General features: G+C 43.0%; 1 protein-coding gene across 1 annotated transcript; it reads right to left on the bottom strand.

The window, feature by feature from the left end:
• Positions 1-3,061: 3,061 nt before the first annotated feature.
• On the bottom strand, positions 3,062-14,183 carry LOC120741612 (zinc-binding protein A33-like). Its single transcript, XM_040044585.1, has 5 exons — positions 13,702-14,183; positions 13,158-13,600; positions 10,695-10,941; positions 9,993-10,252; positions 3,062-4,036 (listed from the first exon to the last, which is right to left on the bottom strand). Exons 2-5 carry the CDS (start codon positions 13,581-13,583, stop codon positions 3,098-3,100), a joined length of 1,872 nt encoding a protein of 623 aa, XP_039900519.1. The 5' UTR covers positions 13,584-13,600; positions 13,702-14,183; the 3' UTR covers positions 3,062-3,097.
• Positions 14,184-14,569: the final 386 nt, after the last annotated feature.

A 14,569-nucleotide genomic window follows, 5' to 3' on the forward strand; every position in this document is an offset into this window, starting at 1 on the left:
GGTCCATAAACCTCTCATGTTCAGCTGGTTTTTTTGTAAAAAGATAACAATGTTAGCCTTTTCTGCAGCTATGGGGCATATATGGTATCACTCTTGGCTGGAAGCAGTGCTTAAACAATGGAAAAAACACAAACTTTATCCAAAAACCTCTCATGTTTAGCCGTTTCCCTCTTTTTCTTTGGTCATTTTAGCCTTTTTGGCCAGGGTGAAGGGAGTATCTGCCATCAAACAAGAAGACAGCCGCATGTAGCTATGATGATGTTTGCTAGTTCACCTTACATGCATTAATGTAATAACGTGGTTAGCCTACTCAACGTAAATTACACACGAACAACATTAAGCTACTCACGCAGAGAAGAACGGCTGCTGCTGCCATCATCATCCTCATCATTTCTGCTACACTGGCAGGGCTAGGGGCCAGGACTCTCCTCTTCGTGTTTTTGGGGATGTTGCTAACTCCGGGTCTGATAACAGGCAACCCACCCGCAGTAGATGCGCTCGGTGTAGGTCTCGCAGCAAGCTATCAAATACGGCGCATTTCTCGGCTTTTAAAAAAAAGCCCGCTATGCGTCGCCCGGTATTTCATCAGATTTGATCATGCATCATGCAAATTCCTGAGGTCAGATGGCCCAGGATGTGAGTGTGCGTTAAGGTGTCTGGGGAGGGAACTCAAAACTGGATTATAGATGGCAGAGAGTTGGCGTCGTAAACCATCGACTCTGTTCAAAGACGGTCGCTCACAGTGGACATAGTAGGCTTCTTTCACTCCTCTTTCAAACCATCTGATCTCAGGACATCGCATGATAAGGTGGGGCCAGGTTTCACAATGAGCTCACCCGAAACCCTGGCTGATTGGGACCCACACCCGCTTTCACACCTTGGCTCAGGCGATTAGAGGATCATCAGGGGGTCCTTTTGTCCCTCTTTGGGGGGAAACTCCCACTAGGTATAAATCTGGGACTCTCCACCATTTGACCTTAGAACTGAAGAAACTTCTCGAATGAGAGGTGAAACGTCATCAAGCAATTTAAAGAAGTCCAGACGCTTTTCTTTGCAAGCTCCTTTGACTACGATGACCTGGATGACTGAGAACATTCGCAGACATAATTTTGAAGCTATCTACATATTTAATTAATTTGAACAATAAACATTAATGCCTGAGTGTAGGGTAGACACTCTGCAACGTTAACATCAGCTAACTTTCAAATCAACAAAACACACTTTCCATAAAGAGGCCATTGTGGTTTCTGGGTACTTACAAGCAGACAGCGTTGAATTTTTAACCTTTTGATAGAGAAGGAAAAGGCGTTAATGAAATAGCCAGCAATAAGAAAAATTTGGGGGATAAAAATGGACCATTTCTAGTTTGAATCAGGTGAACAAATGGACCTTACAAGGACAAGAACAATGAGTGTTTACTTTTTGAAGTTGGAAAAAGGACCATTCATAATCAACAGCAGGCACAGCAGTGGTGCACATTGCCACACACCTTTAGAAACGTTACCATTAATATTAAACAAAAGTTTAATGTGACCAGTCATATTGCATCTGATTAACAGAGGAGTCACCTAAATATTACACTATTAACCCAGTGCTTTCCTCTCATGATGTTGAGAGTGGGCAGTAGTGAGTGAACACAGTAGTGTTCAGTACACATGCTTCTTTGGATTTAAAGAAATGTATCTATTCAAGTGTCCATGGAGCATTGTGAAAGTGACATTCCAACAAAAGCATTTTAAGGATGTTCATTGTCATAGATGTGGTGTCTCAGTGAAAACCCTAAAAAGTTACTGACACATAAAGAAGGCCTACGCAACAATGAAGCACAATCGGAGTGCCCATGTCGTGAAGTAGGTTGCAAGTCTCACTTGAGAAATTACAGTGCTTTTAAGTGTCTTGTTTATCATCATCATGTGCCACAACAATCACAAATGTTTGAAGTTACTCTTTATAGTCACATAAAAAGGACAAGAACACTGTTGTCCCTATTATTAACTTTAAGGTGATCCCTCAGTGTTCTCTCTCTATTATCCTTTGGTGTAATTTGTTCTGTAAACTTGTTAGTCAATTGTCTCCTATGTTATGCATTTAGCCTATGTTATTTTGTTTCATTGTCTTGAATAGTTTCAGCTGTGCCCTTTTCTGCAGTTGTGTCCACTTCCACTAACTATCTAGCATTTATAATCTATTTCCTTTGTTCTTTCTCAGATGCTTTGGTTAAGTTCCCTCATGTGCTCCTTGTTCTCTGAAGAATTTTGGATTTGCTTTTTACTTTTCTGTCTGTGGATTTCCAGATACTATCTAACTGAAAGTTAGATTACAGTTTAACCTTCTGGTAACCTGGATAATATACAATTTTATTAAATTAAATAAAAGTAAATACATCACAGTTTAAAAACCTAGTAATAACAGAACTTTTTGACAATTTTAGACCCCATTGAATTGTATCACAGTGGTGTTTGACCATATTATCAAAGAATTCCATTGTTCTTACATGTGAATAGATTTTATTTAATATAAAAACTTAAATTTTAACTACAACATTTTTTGTAAAAACACAACAGGTGGCAAATTTACATTATTTTTCCAGTCCTTTTTAAACAGTGATGGAAAAAATGGTATTTGTCTAGCAATAAGTTTTAAGAAGTTCAGACACAGGAAATAAGCACTACTTATCATGTAGACATTAATGTGTGACAGACAGTTATACAAGGCTGGTTGTGTTGATTAACAAAGACTAAAAACACTTTTTAAAAAATCTGTTATGTGAATATGACAACATTTCCTGTTTAAACTTGTTTTATCTAAAGTTTTATAACTACAGCAACAAATCATCTCCATATACACATCAAATAGAAACATGAACCACTTGTAATGATTAGAAACTTGATAGAATTTCAAATCTAGTTTGGGGAGTCATTCAGTGAGAAACAGTGAAATGATTTTCCATGTGAAAAGGTGGACAGCAGAAACAGAAAGAAACAGTGAAACTAAAAGAGAAACAAAGAGCTTTGGAACAACGAGGCAGCAGGAGGACAGCTGCAGTTTAACAGCTTCAACTCACTGACAGGAAACAACATTAGAAACATCATCATCCTCAACTCATCTGCTGCACTGACACTGACACCTTCAATGGACACACGTTCAGTTTATCATAAGTGTTAATGAATGGAAACATCCTGTGAGTGAAAGTGTGTGTGAAGGTGTGTATGTGTGTGTTAGTATCAGGATCAGAGAACGACAGCTTTCCTCTGTTCCAGTCCAGATTCACTCTGATCCTCTGGAGCTTCTTCTGAACTGGGAGAACACTAGATCCAGCTGATGGTGAACATAATGAGTATTGACTTTCATGAAACGCTATTCCCCATAATCCAGACTGCATGTGTCCCTTTCTCTGGACAGACTCTGGTGACACACCCACTACCCATAATGTACTGTATCCAACCTCGACATCCCAGCTGTGAGTCCCTGAGTTAAAGCCCTCAGAGCCCAGGACAGAGCAGTCCCGATCAAACCTCTCTGGATTATCAGGAAGCTGCTGCCTCTCTCCTCCTCGTCTCACACTGGTCAGATCTTCAGACAGGATGAGGTTTGGATGAACAGTGTTTGGGTCCAGGATGAGAGGAGTGTAGGAGACCATGCCCTTCATGTTGTTCCAGATGTTGAAGGTCAGGTTGCCCAGGTGTTTGGCCTGGTCTATCAGAGCTCCTGAGGGCAGCTGTGGATCATCCAGCAGGGGGCAGCGCTGGACTCTTTCCACTGCAGCCTTGTAGTTGTGCAGGAATGAGACGTCTTCAGCTCTCAGCTCCTCCTCTGTGGCTCTGACTGTGTCTGAAAGAGCTGCTATCTCTCTGCTCAGAGCCTCCATCTTCTCCTTCATCATCCCACTCTTCTGCTCCTCTTCCTCCCTCAGTGCAGCCAGCCTGGCCTCCTCTTCCTCTGCTAGAAACTGCTGAAGCTTCTTAAACTGCTCCTTAATCTGCCTCTCTGTGTGTCGGGCCTGGACCTTAATGTGTTCTGCTGTTTGATCAAACTTCACTTGAACTTCTTCACAAACCTTTAACTTCTTCTTTAAGGGCTCCAGAGTTTCCTCAAGTTCCTTCTTGTGTTGTTGTGCAGCTTCATCGATGGTCTGAATCTGTGATTGGTGTGATTTTGTGAGATGCAACAGACGACACACGCTGGCTGCTGATGGTCCAGACAGAAGAGTTTGAGTTTCTCAGAGTGCAGACTGCAGAGAGCCTCTGAAGCTCTCTGATCTCTCTCCTGTAAGAACGACTCACACAGGTTCTTTAAAGCCAGGTTTGAAGGTGGATCATTCACTGATATTTCCTTACAAACTGGACACTCGTGTATTATTCTCTCTCTCCACCATCTCTTCAGACAGTCTTTACAGAAGCTGTGGCTACATGACAGAATAACAGGATCTCTGAAGACCTCCTGACAGACTGGACAGCAGAGATCCTTCTGTGATCTGGAAGCCATTGAGTCTGTGAGTGAAGCTGAAAACAGCAGACAGGAAGTACAGTCAGTCCTGGCTCCCCTCCCTCCTCTACCACCTTCACTGAAACGTCCTTTGAGTCGTGTTTTTGCTCAAACTCACATTCAGTGTGTGGAGCGTCAGCAGCTTGAAGCAGCAGTGTTGGAGTTTTCCACTTTTCTCTCCTGTAGCTGGACTCACTCAGAGGAAGCTGCTAGTTTGGTCTGAGCTCAGTCTGATCGTCTGTGCGTCTCTCTTTACCGATGAAAAAGAACAGCTTGTTTCCTGGTTAGTTTCAAATGAGTCAGGATGAGGAGGGGAGGTTAATTCACTCTCCTTTCTCAAATACTCTCGCTTTACAGAGAAACGAAGGTGTGTTTCATTCCAAAGTTCAGCCGTTTACCTGCCGGCAGCTGTAAAACAGGTCACAGCATGAGGCTCAGAAAAGAAAGTGTGATTCAGTCGTGGAGGTGTTTGTGGGGTTTCATTTTAAAAGTGCTTGAGGGTCTTCAAGTTTAAAAAACAATGGAGTTTGTTCTTTCTTTTCCACATACCTCAGGAGTGTAATGCAGGAACATATACACAGGGAATTTTGTGTGTTTATTGGTAAAAACAACAGTTTTCAGCTCATTAGTAATAAATCTTGTGAACTTGTTTCTCAGTAAGGTTGCACTGTTTATAGTGTCTATACTAGGGTGCTGGAAAACAAAGTATGTCCATATTGAAATAATTCCACCCTTTGTCAATACTTTCCAGGAAAGAAGACTAATTATACCAAAAATATTTGTCAGTTTATTAGTAACTGCACTATATCTTAAAGTCAAGATGAGTGATATTTCTCTTCACATATTAATCACACATTACTGATTCAGATTGTGCTACATTATAGCACATTAACAGAGTCTGTTAGTTTCAGAGAGAGGATGAATTCAGTGAGTAAACTCTGACCTGGATAGAAAAAGATTTACAAATGATTCATGTAAAGCTACTGTTTTGAATTTTCAGAACAAAGCTCAAGAGAAGAAAGACATTAAAGACAAAAGAAGATGCTTTAGATGTTCAGATGTCATTCTGAATCCTGAAGTATGAGAATGTTCAAGCATCTACAAAGGGGAAGAGATTCAATACGTTCAGTCAACTTAATAAAAATTGAAACTTTTTATTTAATGAACAGAAAGAACACCTTTTCAGTACGTATATAAGATCAAAATGATCAGAGCATTGGAAAGTGAAGTGTCTTTTTTTGCATGTTATGAACACTTTAATTAAATCATTGCGAAACTGATAAATTATTAGATAAATGTAAAGATTCTCACAAAGCGAACAGTTCCTGCTGGCTCCTTCTGTCTGTTTTCTGTTTATGATGATAATTCCTCTTGAAAAGGAAGAGGAACTAGTATAGTCTGAATTTTCATTAAGCCTTAAAAAGTGCTTTAACATATGTGAAAAACTGAGAGAATTGTTAGGAATAGCTTTTTGACTTTACTATAATCCCTCCACCACTCATCCTACTGATAGTTTGGTCATGTTGTCTGACATGATCAAAGGAGCAAAATTAAAATTTCATGTTAAAAACTTTTAACACCCTGGACTCGCTTGTTGCGGAGTCGTGGTTGATATTAGCCTGATGTATCTAATAAGAAACAGTACCACCCCACACAAGGTTACAGCATTGTTACATTTCCCGTTGACCTTGAGGTTGACATCACTGGCATTAAACCTTGTCCAAGGTTTTTAGTAGAACGATCTATGGTATCGCATTGCCTTATCTGAAGTTATCGCATTCACTAACTTATGTGTCCAAATTGCACACCCATCCCCCTCTGCTTTGAAGCAAGACCTGGCATGACAGTGCATTTATGTCCCAATTGTTTAGCTGAGCATAAAATACAAGTATGCACACTACAGCCTGTGCATACTTATAGTTGTAGCATATTCATAACATACCTTCATATTGTGTACATTATAACATATCCATAATAGACCCATATTTTGTACCCTTATACCTTTAATAGACCAATTTTTGTAATATATCTATATTATTGCCCAAGCACTTTCTAATTTCCTCTCAAACTCGTGAGTGAGGGAGGGGGCTGAGTAGGCTAGGCTCCTGGCCTAAGTCAGGCAATGGGAGTATGTGGTGGGAGTGTGTTTGTGGCTATCTTCACTTTTTTATTATTACTATTGTAAATATATAAATTCCTGCACTCTCTGTAAGGCATTACCCATTACCTTTAGTGCTTTTTTGTTTTAACTGTGTCGTTTATTTGTTATGTATTGTAGACTGCTATTCTTAGTCTTGATCGTTCTGCTGTAACACAAAAATTTCCCTTGTGGGATCGAATTACCATGGAAAAAATAACTATGTACTTGATTTTTCAAACTGCATTTTACCTTATTTTTTGTTGAATAAATAATGACACAGTATAACATGTTGTGTTCTTTTGTTTTGTTTTTTATTATGCCCTGATATATAAAACTTTAAAACTGAAAGAGTATCTTTTTAGACATCATGTTTAGGCACTGGGTAAATCTAACTTTTGGGGGTTTTTTTGTTTTTGTTTTCTAGCTGCAGAGAGGTTCATCATCATCATCATCATCATTCTAATCCACAGTAAAAAATCTGATGGCTAACACGGGGGGTTCTCAAGCAGAACTGATGACAATGCAGGGTTTAAGATCTAGTTTCTTGAACATAATGTCCATGTGAGACTGGTCCCTTTCAGAGACTCATTACTGTTGATCAGCCACTCAAGTGGTCACCTTTTTTTTCATGTTTGTTCATGTCACCATGGATTATTCTTCAGATTTATATGGCGTTTGACACAAAAAGCAGAAGATTTCAACACAGCTTTATATGCAATTTGGAGATGTAATTGGACAAGTTAAATATGTTTTTCACAATGTTTAAATGAGCACTAAATTCTTCTAGTCAGATGTTCTTAGTTCATCCAAGGTCTCGGCTGAAGTTCAGAGGTGATCATGCCTTTGCAACTGTAGCACCTAGACTCTGGAATAACCTTCCTATTGATATTCGTACTTCCGAGTCTATTCAGTTTTTTAAATTATGTCTTAAAACTCCCCTTTCTACTTTGGCTTTTGAATCAAATAAATTTGACTATCATCCAACTTGCTTTTTATATTTGTCACCTGTGCTGTTTGTTGGTCTGTTTGTTTACTAATGTTTTGAATTTAACTTTTTATTCTCTTTTTAGCTGATTGTAAAGCACTTTGGTCAACACTGTTGTTTTCAAAATGTGCTATAGAAATAAATTTTGATTTGAAATGCGAAAAGTTTTTTCCCCTCAGCCATAAAAGGCTAATGGGGTATTGGGAAATGGGGGAACCTAAGTTTGTGAATGTGTTGACCTGATAATTTTCTATTAATTATGAAGATTAAAGTATGTTTAAAGGGCTACCAGATTATAAGGCACACTGTGGATGAATGGGTCTGTATTTATACACAAGGCGCACTGGATTATAAGGCGCATTAAGCGAAGCAAAAGAGTCAGATACAATAAGTCAAACTTTACTCATTCTTCTTGTTTCTTCTACCATTGCTTCATTAATGACAAACTTCCTATTGTTCTCCTGACTGAAGTTTGGTCCGTTTACAGCATCCTGCCATGCGATTGCATTTGTCCCTAACCATCGGAAAACCTCCCATTAACTTTTATCAAGTGGAAAAAAGTTAGCATTCATCCTCCAGCTTCACTGTGTTATGGCTGTGTAGCTAGCAATCACGTAGCACATCATTATATATCAGCTAGCCCAACTTCAGTAACCCTACAAACATCAATGCTATTTAGTTTTCTGTATTTATTTATGTTGGAAGTGATAGCAAAGCCGTACGTTTAATTTTTTTCAGAAATCTCTCAGTCAAAACATGGTATATCATGTTTAGGTGTAAGCTATGGCCGGGAAATGATTTTTCAGGCAACTCATTCAAAGCCCATGGGCAGACACATGGTGATGCGAAAAAACTCTGGAGCGGATAATGGCCCGATTCTATTGGCCTGGCATCTGGACGTACGCCGCCGATGCTCGTTGCGTCTGGAGTGTCAGCTGGTTAGCCAGCCGGCCATCCTGAAGGCGCCTTTGCACCTGTTACCCCTCATTGAGGTCCTGTTTGACCGTATCGGTATGGACCTCATTGGGCCATTTCACTGGAGTGCACACGGGTATCGCTTCGTATTAGTCCTGGTGGATTATGCAACACGATACCCGGAAGCAATGCCACTGAGCATCATTTCCGCGAGAAGTGTGGCACAGGCACTGTTTCAGGTTGTCTCCCGGGTTGGTATTCCGAAAGAAATACTGATCGACCAGGGCACATCGTTCATGTCTTGCACACTGAGGGAACTGTACGGGTATTAAAGCTGTTCGGACCAGCATCTACCACTCTCAGACCGACGGGTTGGTGGAGCGGCTGAATAAAACCCTGAAGTCCATGATCTGTAAGTTCATTCACGAGGATGAACGCAATTGGGATCGCTGGTTAGACCCTCTGTTGTTCGCAGTGCGGGAGGTGCCCCAGGCCTCCACGGGATTTTCTCCCTTTGAACTGTTGTACGGCAGAAAGCTGCGGGGGGTGCTCGACCTGATTAAGGAAAACTGGGAGGAGGGTCCAAGCCATGCGAAAAGTGAAGTTCAGTACGTGCTGGACCTGAGAGCAAAGCTACACACACTCTCACAGGAGAATTTGCTCCAGGCCCAGCAGCGGCAGCAACACCTGTACAACAGAACTCAGGCAATTTTCACCGGGAGATAAAGTGCTTGCGTTACTTCCTTATTCCAGCTCTAAATTACTCCCCAAGTGGCAAGAGCCCTTTGTGGTCACACAACGAGTGGGGGACGTTGATTATGAGGTAGTACGATCGGACAGGGGCGGAGCCACGCAGATTTACCACCTCAACCTCTTCAAAGCCTGGAGGGAGGCGGAGACTGCTTCTCTGGAGAGCCTGGTAAGGGAGAGAGCTGAGTTGGGGCCGGAAGTGCCAAAATCTAACATCCCCACTTCCCTCCATTGTAGTGACCATCTTTCACAGGCCCAGAGGGCGGATGTTGCTGCATTGCAACAGCGCTTTGACGACGTGTTCTCCCCCTTACTCAGCCGTACTTCTCTCATAGAGCACCATTTTGAGATGCAGCCTGGCGTGACGGTGCGTTCACGGCCCTACAGGCTGCCAGAACATAAAAGACAAATTGTGCTCCGGGAACTGAAGGAAATGCTGAGGTTGGGAGTAACAGAAGAGTCACACAGTGCTTGGTGTAGCCCCATTGTTCTTGTGGTGAAGAAAGATGGGTCTATACAGTTCTGTGTTGATTATCACAGGGTGAATTAGGTGTCACATTTCGATGCTTATCCCATGCCCCAGGTCAACAAGCTCCTGGACCGGTTGGGTACCGCTCGCTTTTTCACAACACTGGATTAACCAAGGGCTACTGGCAGATTCCCTTGTCAGCAGAGTCCAAGGAAAAGACAGCCTTCTCCACCCCGTACGGTTTGTACCAATTCGTTACGCTTCCATTCGGCTTGTTCGGGGCCCCTGCCACCTTTCAGCGCCTCATGGACCGGGTGGTGTGGCCCCACGCTGCCTATGCTGCTGCCTATGTCATCATCTACAGTGACACGTGGGCGGAGCATGTGTGGCGTGGGGCTGCGGTGTTGGAGTCTCTGAGGCAGGCTCACGGCCAACCTGAAGAAGTGTGCGGTTGGGCGGAGGGAGGTACAGTATTTGGGGTACCACTTCGGGGGCGGGCAGGTGCAGCCTCAAGTGGAGAAGACGGCGGTGATTGCATCATGCCCACGCCCCAAGACAAAAAAGGAGGTGAGTCAGTTTCTGGGGCTGGCCGGCGGTTCGTACCAGGGTTCGCGGACCTGACCAGCCATTTAACTGATCTCACCCACAAGGGTGCCCCGGATCTGGTCCAGTTGTGCCAGGCGGCGTTTGTGCAGGTGAAATGGGCTCTCTGTGGAGAGCCGCTGCTGTTCACGCCTAACTTCTCCCTCCCTTTTTGTCTGCAGACTGACGCATCAAACAGAGGGCTGGGGGCCGTTTTGTCCCAGCAGGTAGGGGGAGCTGACCAGCTGGTCGTCTACATCAGCCGGAAGCTAGCGCAAGTCACGGTATATTACCATGGAGAAGGAGTGCCTGGCGATCCTGTGGGCGGTCGACTCCCTTCGCTACTACCTCCTGGGATGCCCACTCACCCTCTGCTCGGACCATGTCCCGCTGCAGTGGCTCCACCATATAAAGGATGTCAATGCCCGGATCACTTGGTGGTATCTGACTCTGCAGCCCTTTTAGTACAACGTGATCCATAGGCCGGGCACGCAGATGGTCGTGGTCAATTTCCTCTCCCGCTCGAGCGGGGGGGGGGGCAATAAGGTTTGGCCAGATGGCCCCGGCCCCAGTCGGGCGGTGGGGATGTGTGGCGTTGGTGTGGTCTCTGGCCGGCTGCAGATGAGGGGTGATGCAATGAGCTCTCAAGGCGGCGCAGGGGTGGGGTTGAACAGGTGTGCTGGGATGTGAGTGTGATGATGTCTCTTTATATGTTCACAGTGACAGTCGGAGGGAGAGAGCAGACGTGACAGCAGAGCGGGAGTGTCTGTGTCCCAGTATAACGAAAACCACATTATAATCACAGTTGAAAATAAGTAGTGCTGTCAGTACGTTCGTGTCCTGCCTATGATTAACGGGTCCAATGTACAGACACATTTATTTCATTTTTCAAATCTCTGTTTTCAAAAATACCCGTGTACGTGTGGACGTAGCCTTGGTGTTGTTGAATGTTTCCCCCGGTCATGTCTCTGTTTGTCTCTCTCACCCCTTGCCCTCCCTCCTCCCTTGCTCTCCACCTCTCTCATCATGCTCTTTCGTCCTGCTCTCTTGCCCTCTCTGACATCCCTCGCTCTCTATGTTCCCCGGGTTATGTCAGATCCTTTCTCAGTTTGTGTGTTCCTGCATTTCCTTTATCCCTTTAATAGTCTCTTGCCTGGTGTGCATCATATTCAGTTTTTATGTCCCCTGTCTCGTTTGTGAGATTGTTTCCAGCTGTGCTTCCCAGGGGTCTCCTCTTAGCCATGATTCCCTCGTTTGCCCTTGTGTGTATTTATGTCTGCATCTACCTCTGTCTTCAATCACAGTCTCCCTCATTCCCTGGCTGTGTGTTCCACCTGTTTATATAGTTTTCCTACGCATTCTAGTTTAGGCAAAACACCAAAAAAGCTGTTTTCGAGTTAAGTCCTGTGTATGAGTCTGCATTTTGGGCCCTCAATCCTGCCTGCTTCACACCACCAAATGACACTGTTTATAAAAGTCTTATCTCTGATTCTATGTGTATTACTCAGCAAGCAGTGCAGAGTTTAAATGGCGCTGATGTGGGTGAGGGGACTTGCCCAGTTCTGGCTCCATCAAAGTCTGGGTTTTTTCCTTGCCTTCTCTGATAAGAGCTGGGGGCCTGAGTAGTGATTTTAAAATAGTTTAAACTTAAAAATCATGTCATTGCATTTTCTTCTTTTCAGTCTCATTCTTAATATAGAAAATTCCATTACATATGAACATTTAGTCACATATGGGTAGGCTTCACTTCATGTGTCATCCATTTTATGCTATTTTACTTCAATTTCATTAGTACATTCTTGTGTACTCATTCAGTTCAACAGTATCCCTTTTAAACCAAACACTTTCATATCTTTAAAACTCTGTGTTTGTCAATCACAATTTACTCAAAACAATTTCTTTTTACTAAATTGTACACCTTAAAAGTCAGAGACTCAGAAATCAGTGTGTGTGTCTGCTCTCTCTCATGCACTTCCTTACATGCACACACACACACCTTTATCTTATCTCTACCTTACCTTATCTCTTTTGTTTAAGAACAAAGAATAAAGTTACTGTTAGTAAAAGCACACAAAGAAACTCTATTATAGCACACTATAATCACATATAACAGTGGTCCCCAACCCCCGGGCCTCGGACCGGTACCGGTCCGTGAGTCGTTTGGTACCGGGCCGCGAGAGTTGAGGCTCAGGTGTGAAATGTATAGTTTTCAGGGTTTTTATCAGTTTTCAGCGTTATTTTGTTATCGTTTTGATTGTTAACTCGGTTTTCCTGGGACTTTTCACGTGTGTTATGAATAAATCTTTTTTTCGGTACGCCGGTACTAGTTTTATTTTGTTGTATTTATCCGCGACACATTAAAAGCCGGTCCGTGACAAATATTGTTGGGCCTATAACACCGGTCCGTGGCGCAAAAACGGTTGGAGACCACTAAAATACACTCAACAAAAATATAAACGCAACCCCTTGTTACTGCTCCCATTCCCCATGGATGGACGTTAGAGACCTAAATTCATTCCAGATACACAAATATAAACCATCCCCCCCCAAAACAGCATTGGTACAAATCAGTCCAAAGTGTGTATTGGGCACATCTGCTATATTGAGCTAATCCATCCCCCTCCACAGGTGTGACGCAGGATTGCTATCTTACATCATGAGTAGTGCACAGGTGTACCCAGTCACTGCCCACAACAGAGCCCTCTGCTAGAAAATGGGCGAAGCTTCTTAAACTGCTCTGCTTAATCTGCCTCTCTGTGTTGTCGGGCCTGGACCTTAATGTGTTCTGCTGTTTGATCAAACTTCACTTGAACTTCTTCACAAACCTTTAACTTCTTCTTTAAGGGCTCCAGAGTTTCCTCAAGTTCCTTCTTGTGTTGTTGTGCAGCTTCATCGATGGGTCTGAATCTGTGCTTGGTGTGTTTTTCTGAGGCACAGCAGACGACACACACTGGCTGCTGATGGTCCAGACAGAAGAGTTTGAGTTTCTCAGAGTGCAGACTGCAGAGAGCCTCTGACGCTCTCTGATCTCTCTCCTGTAAGAACGACTCACACAGATTCTTTAAAGCCAGGTTTAAAGGTGGTTCATTCTTTGAAGATCTTTTCTTACAAACTGGACACTCGTGTATTATTCTCTCTCTCCACCATCTCTTCAGACAGTCTTTACAGAAGCTGTGGCTACATGACAGAAGAACAGGATCTCTGAAGACCTCCTGACAGACCGGACAGCAGAGATCCTCCTCTGATCTGGAAGCCATTGAGTCTGTGAGTGAAGCTGAAAACAGCAGACAGGAAGTACAGTCAGTCCTGGCTCCCCTCCCTCCTCTACCACCTTCACTGAAACTTCCTTTGAGTCGTGTTTTTGCTCAAACTCACATTCAGTGTGTGGAGCGTCAGCAGCTTGAAGCAGCAGTGTTGGAGTTTTCCACTTTTCTCTCCTGTAGCTGGACTCACTCAGAGGAAGCTGCTAGTTTGGTCTGAGCTCAGTCTGATCGTCTGTGCGTCTCTCTTTACTGAGGAAGAGGAACAGCTTGTTTCCTGGTTTGTCGCAGTTTACTGATGTCAGGGGCGGAGCTCTTTTCACCTCCCTTGAATGTCAAGAGTTTTGCTTCAGCCATAAATAAAGGTGTGTTTCATCACAGAGTTCACTTGTTTACCTAACAGCAGCTGTAAAACAGTTCAAAGCATTAAGCTCAGAAAATAATGTGTCACTTCATGTAGTTGTTTGGGAGGCTTTATTTTGAAAGTGCTTTAGCCTGTCTCAATATTTGGCAGATTCTCTAGCTGCTGGTGTGTAATACAAACACAGGGGATTTCATGTGTTTACTGGGATGCAAATTCTTCTTCTACCTTGTGGGATCATAATATTATTTTATGCCATGTTATACCCGTAATTAAAGATTGTGAATTATTATGTAGTTTTAGTTTGCATTATTCTCCTGAATTAGAAGAAGGTGGTAACTATTGCATTTGTTAAACTGATTTGCATTACATTAGACTGCTGATTTATTGTGAATGAATGATATTGTTTTATGATGCATTATACTGCTGAGTTATAAGAAATACTGTTTGCAGAAAGTCATCGCCTTATTTGTCTGATTAGAAGAGAGAGTATACTGGAGTTTTCTGCCCCATCTCAGCAGGAGCAGATAAACGGGGAGCCAAGGTCGTAGCTTAGGTGCCGTGTGAGAGAAAGCATGTGAGTGTTTAGGCTTTTATGATAAGGTGGAGGCACCAGAGGCTA

Source organism: Simochromis diagramma, unplaced genomic scaffold, assembly GCF_900408965.1.
Source record: "Simochromis diagramma unplaced genomic scaffold, fSimDia1.1 OVJJ01000326.1, whole genome shotgun sequence".
In the NCBI taxonomy this organism is placed as follows: Eukaryota; Metazoa; Chordata; class Actinopteri; order Cichliformes; family Cichlidae; genus Simochromis; species Simochromis diagramma.

Excerpts from the sequence above, each read along its gene's own strand:
- LOC120741612 (XM_040044585.1), bottom strand. The coding sequence starts at position 13,583 with ATGGCTTCCAGATCAGAGGAGGATCTCTGCTGTCCGGTCTGTCAGGAG. Across the intron at positions 10,253-10,694 it reads GGACATGGTCCGAGCAGAGG|GCTGCACCTGCCCGCCCCCG; the intron begins GTGAGTGGGCAT and ends TCTCCACTTGAG. Across the intron at positions 4,037-9,992 it reads AATGGAAGCGTAACGAATTG|AAGTTTGATCAAACAGCAGA; the intron begins GTACAAACCGTA and ends GAAGTTCAAGTG.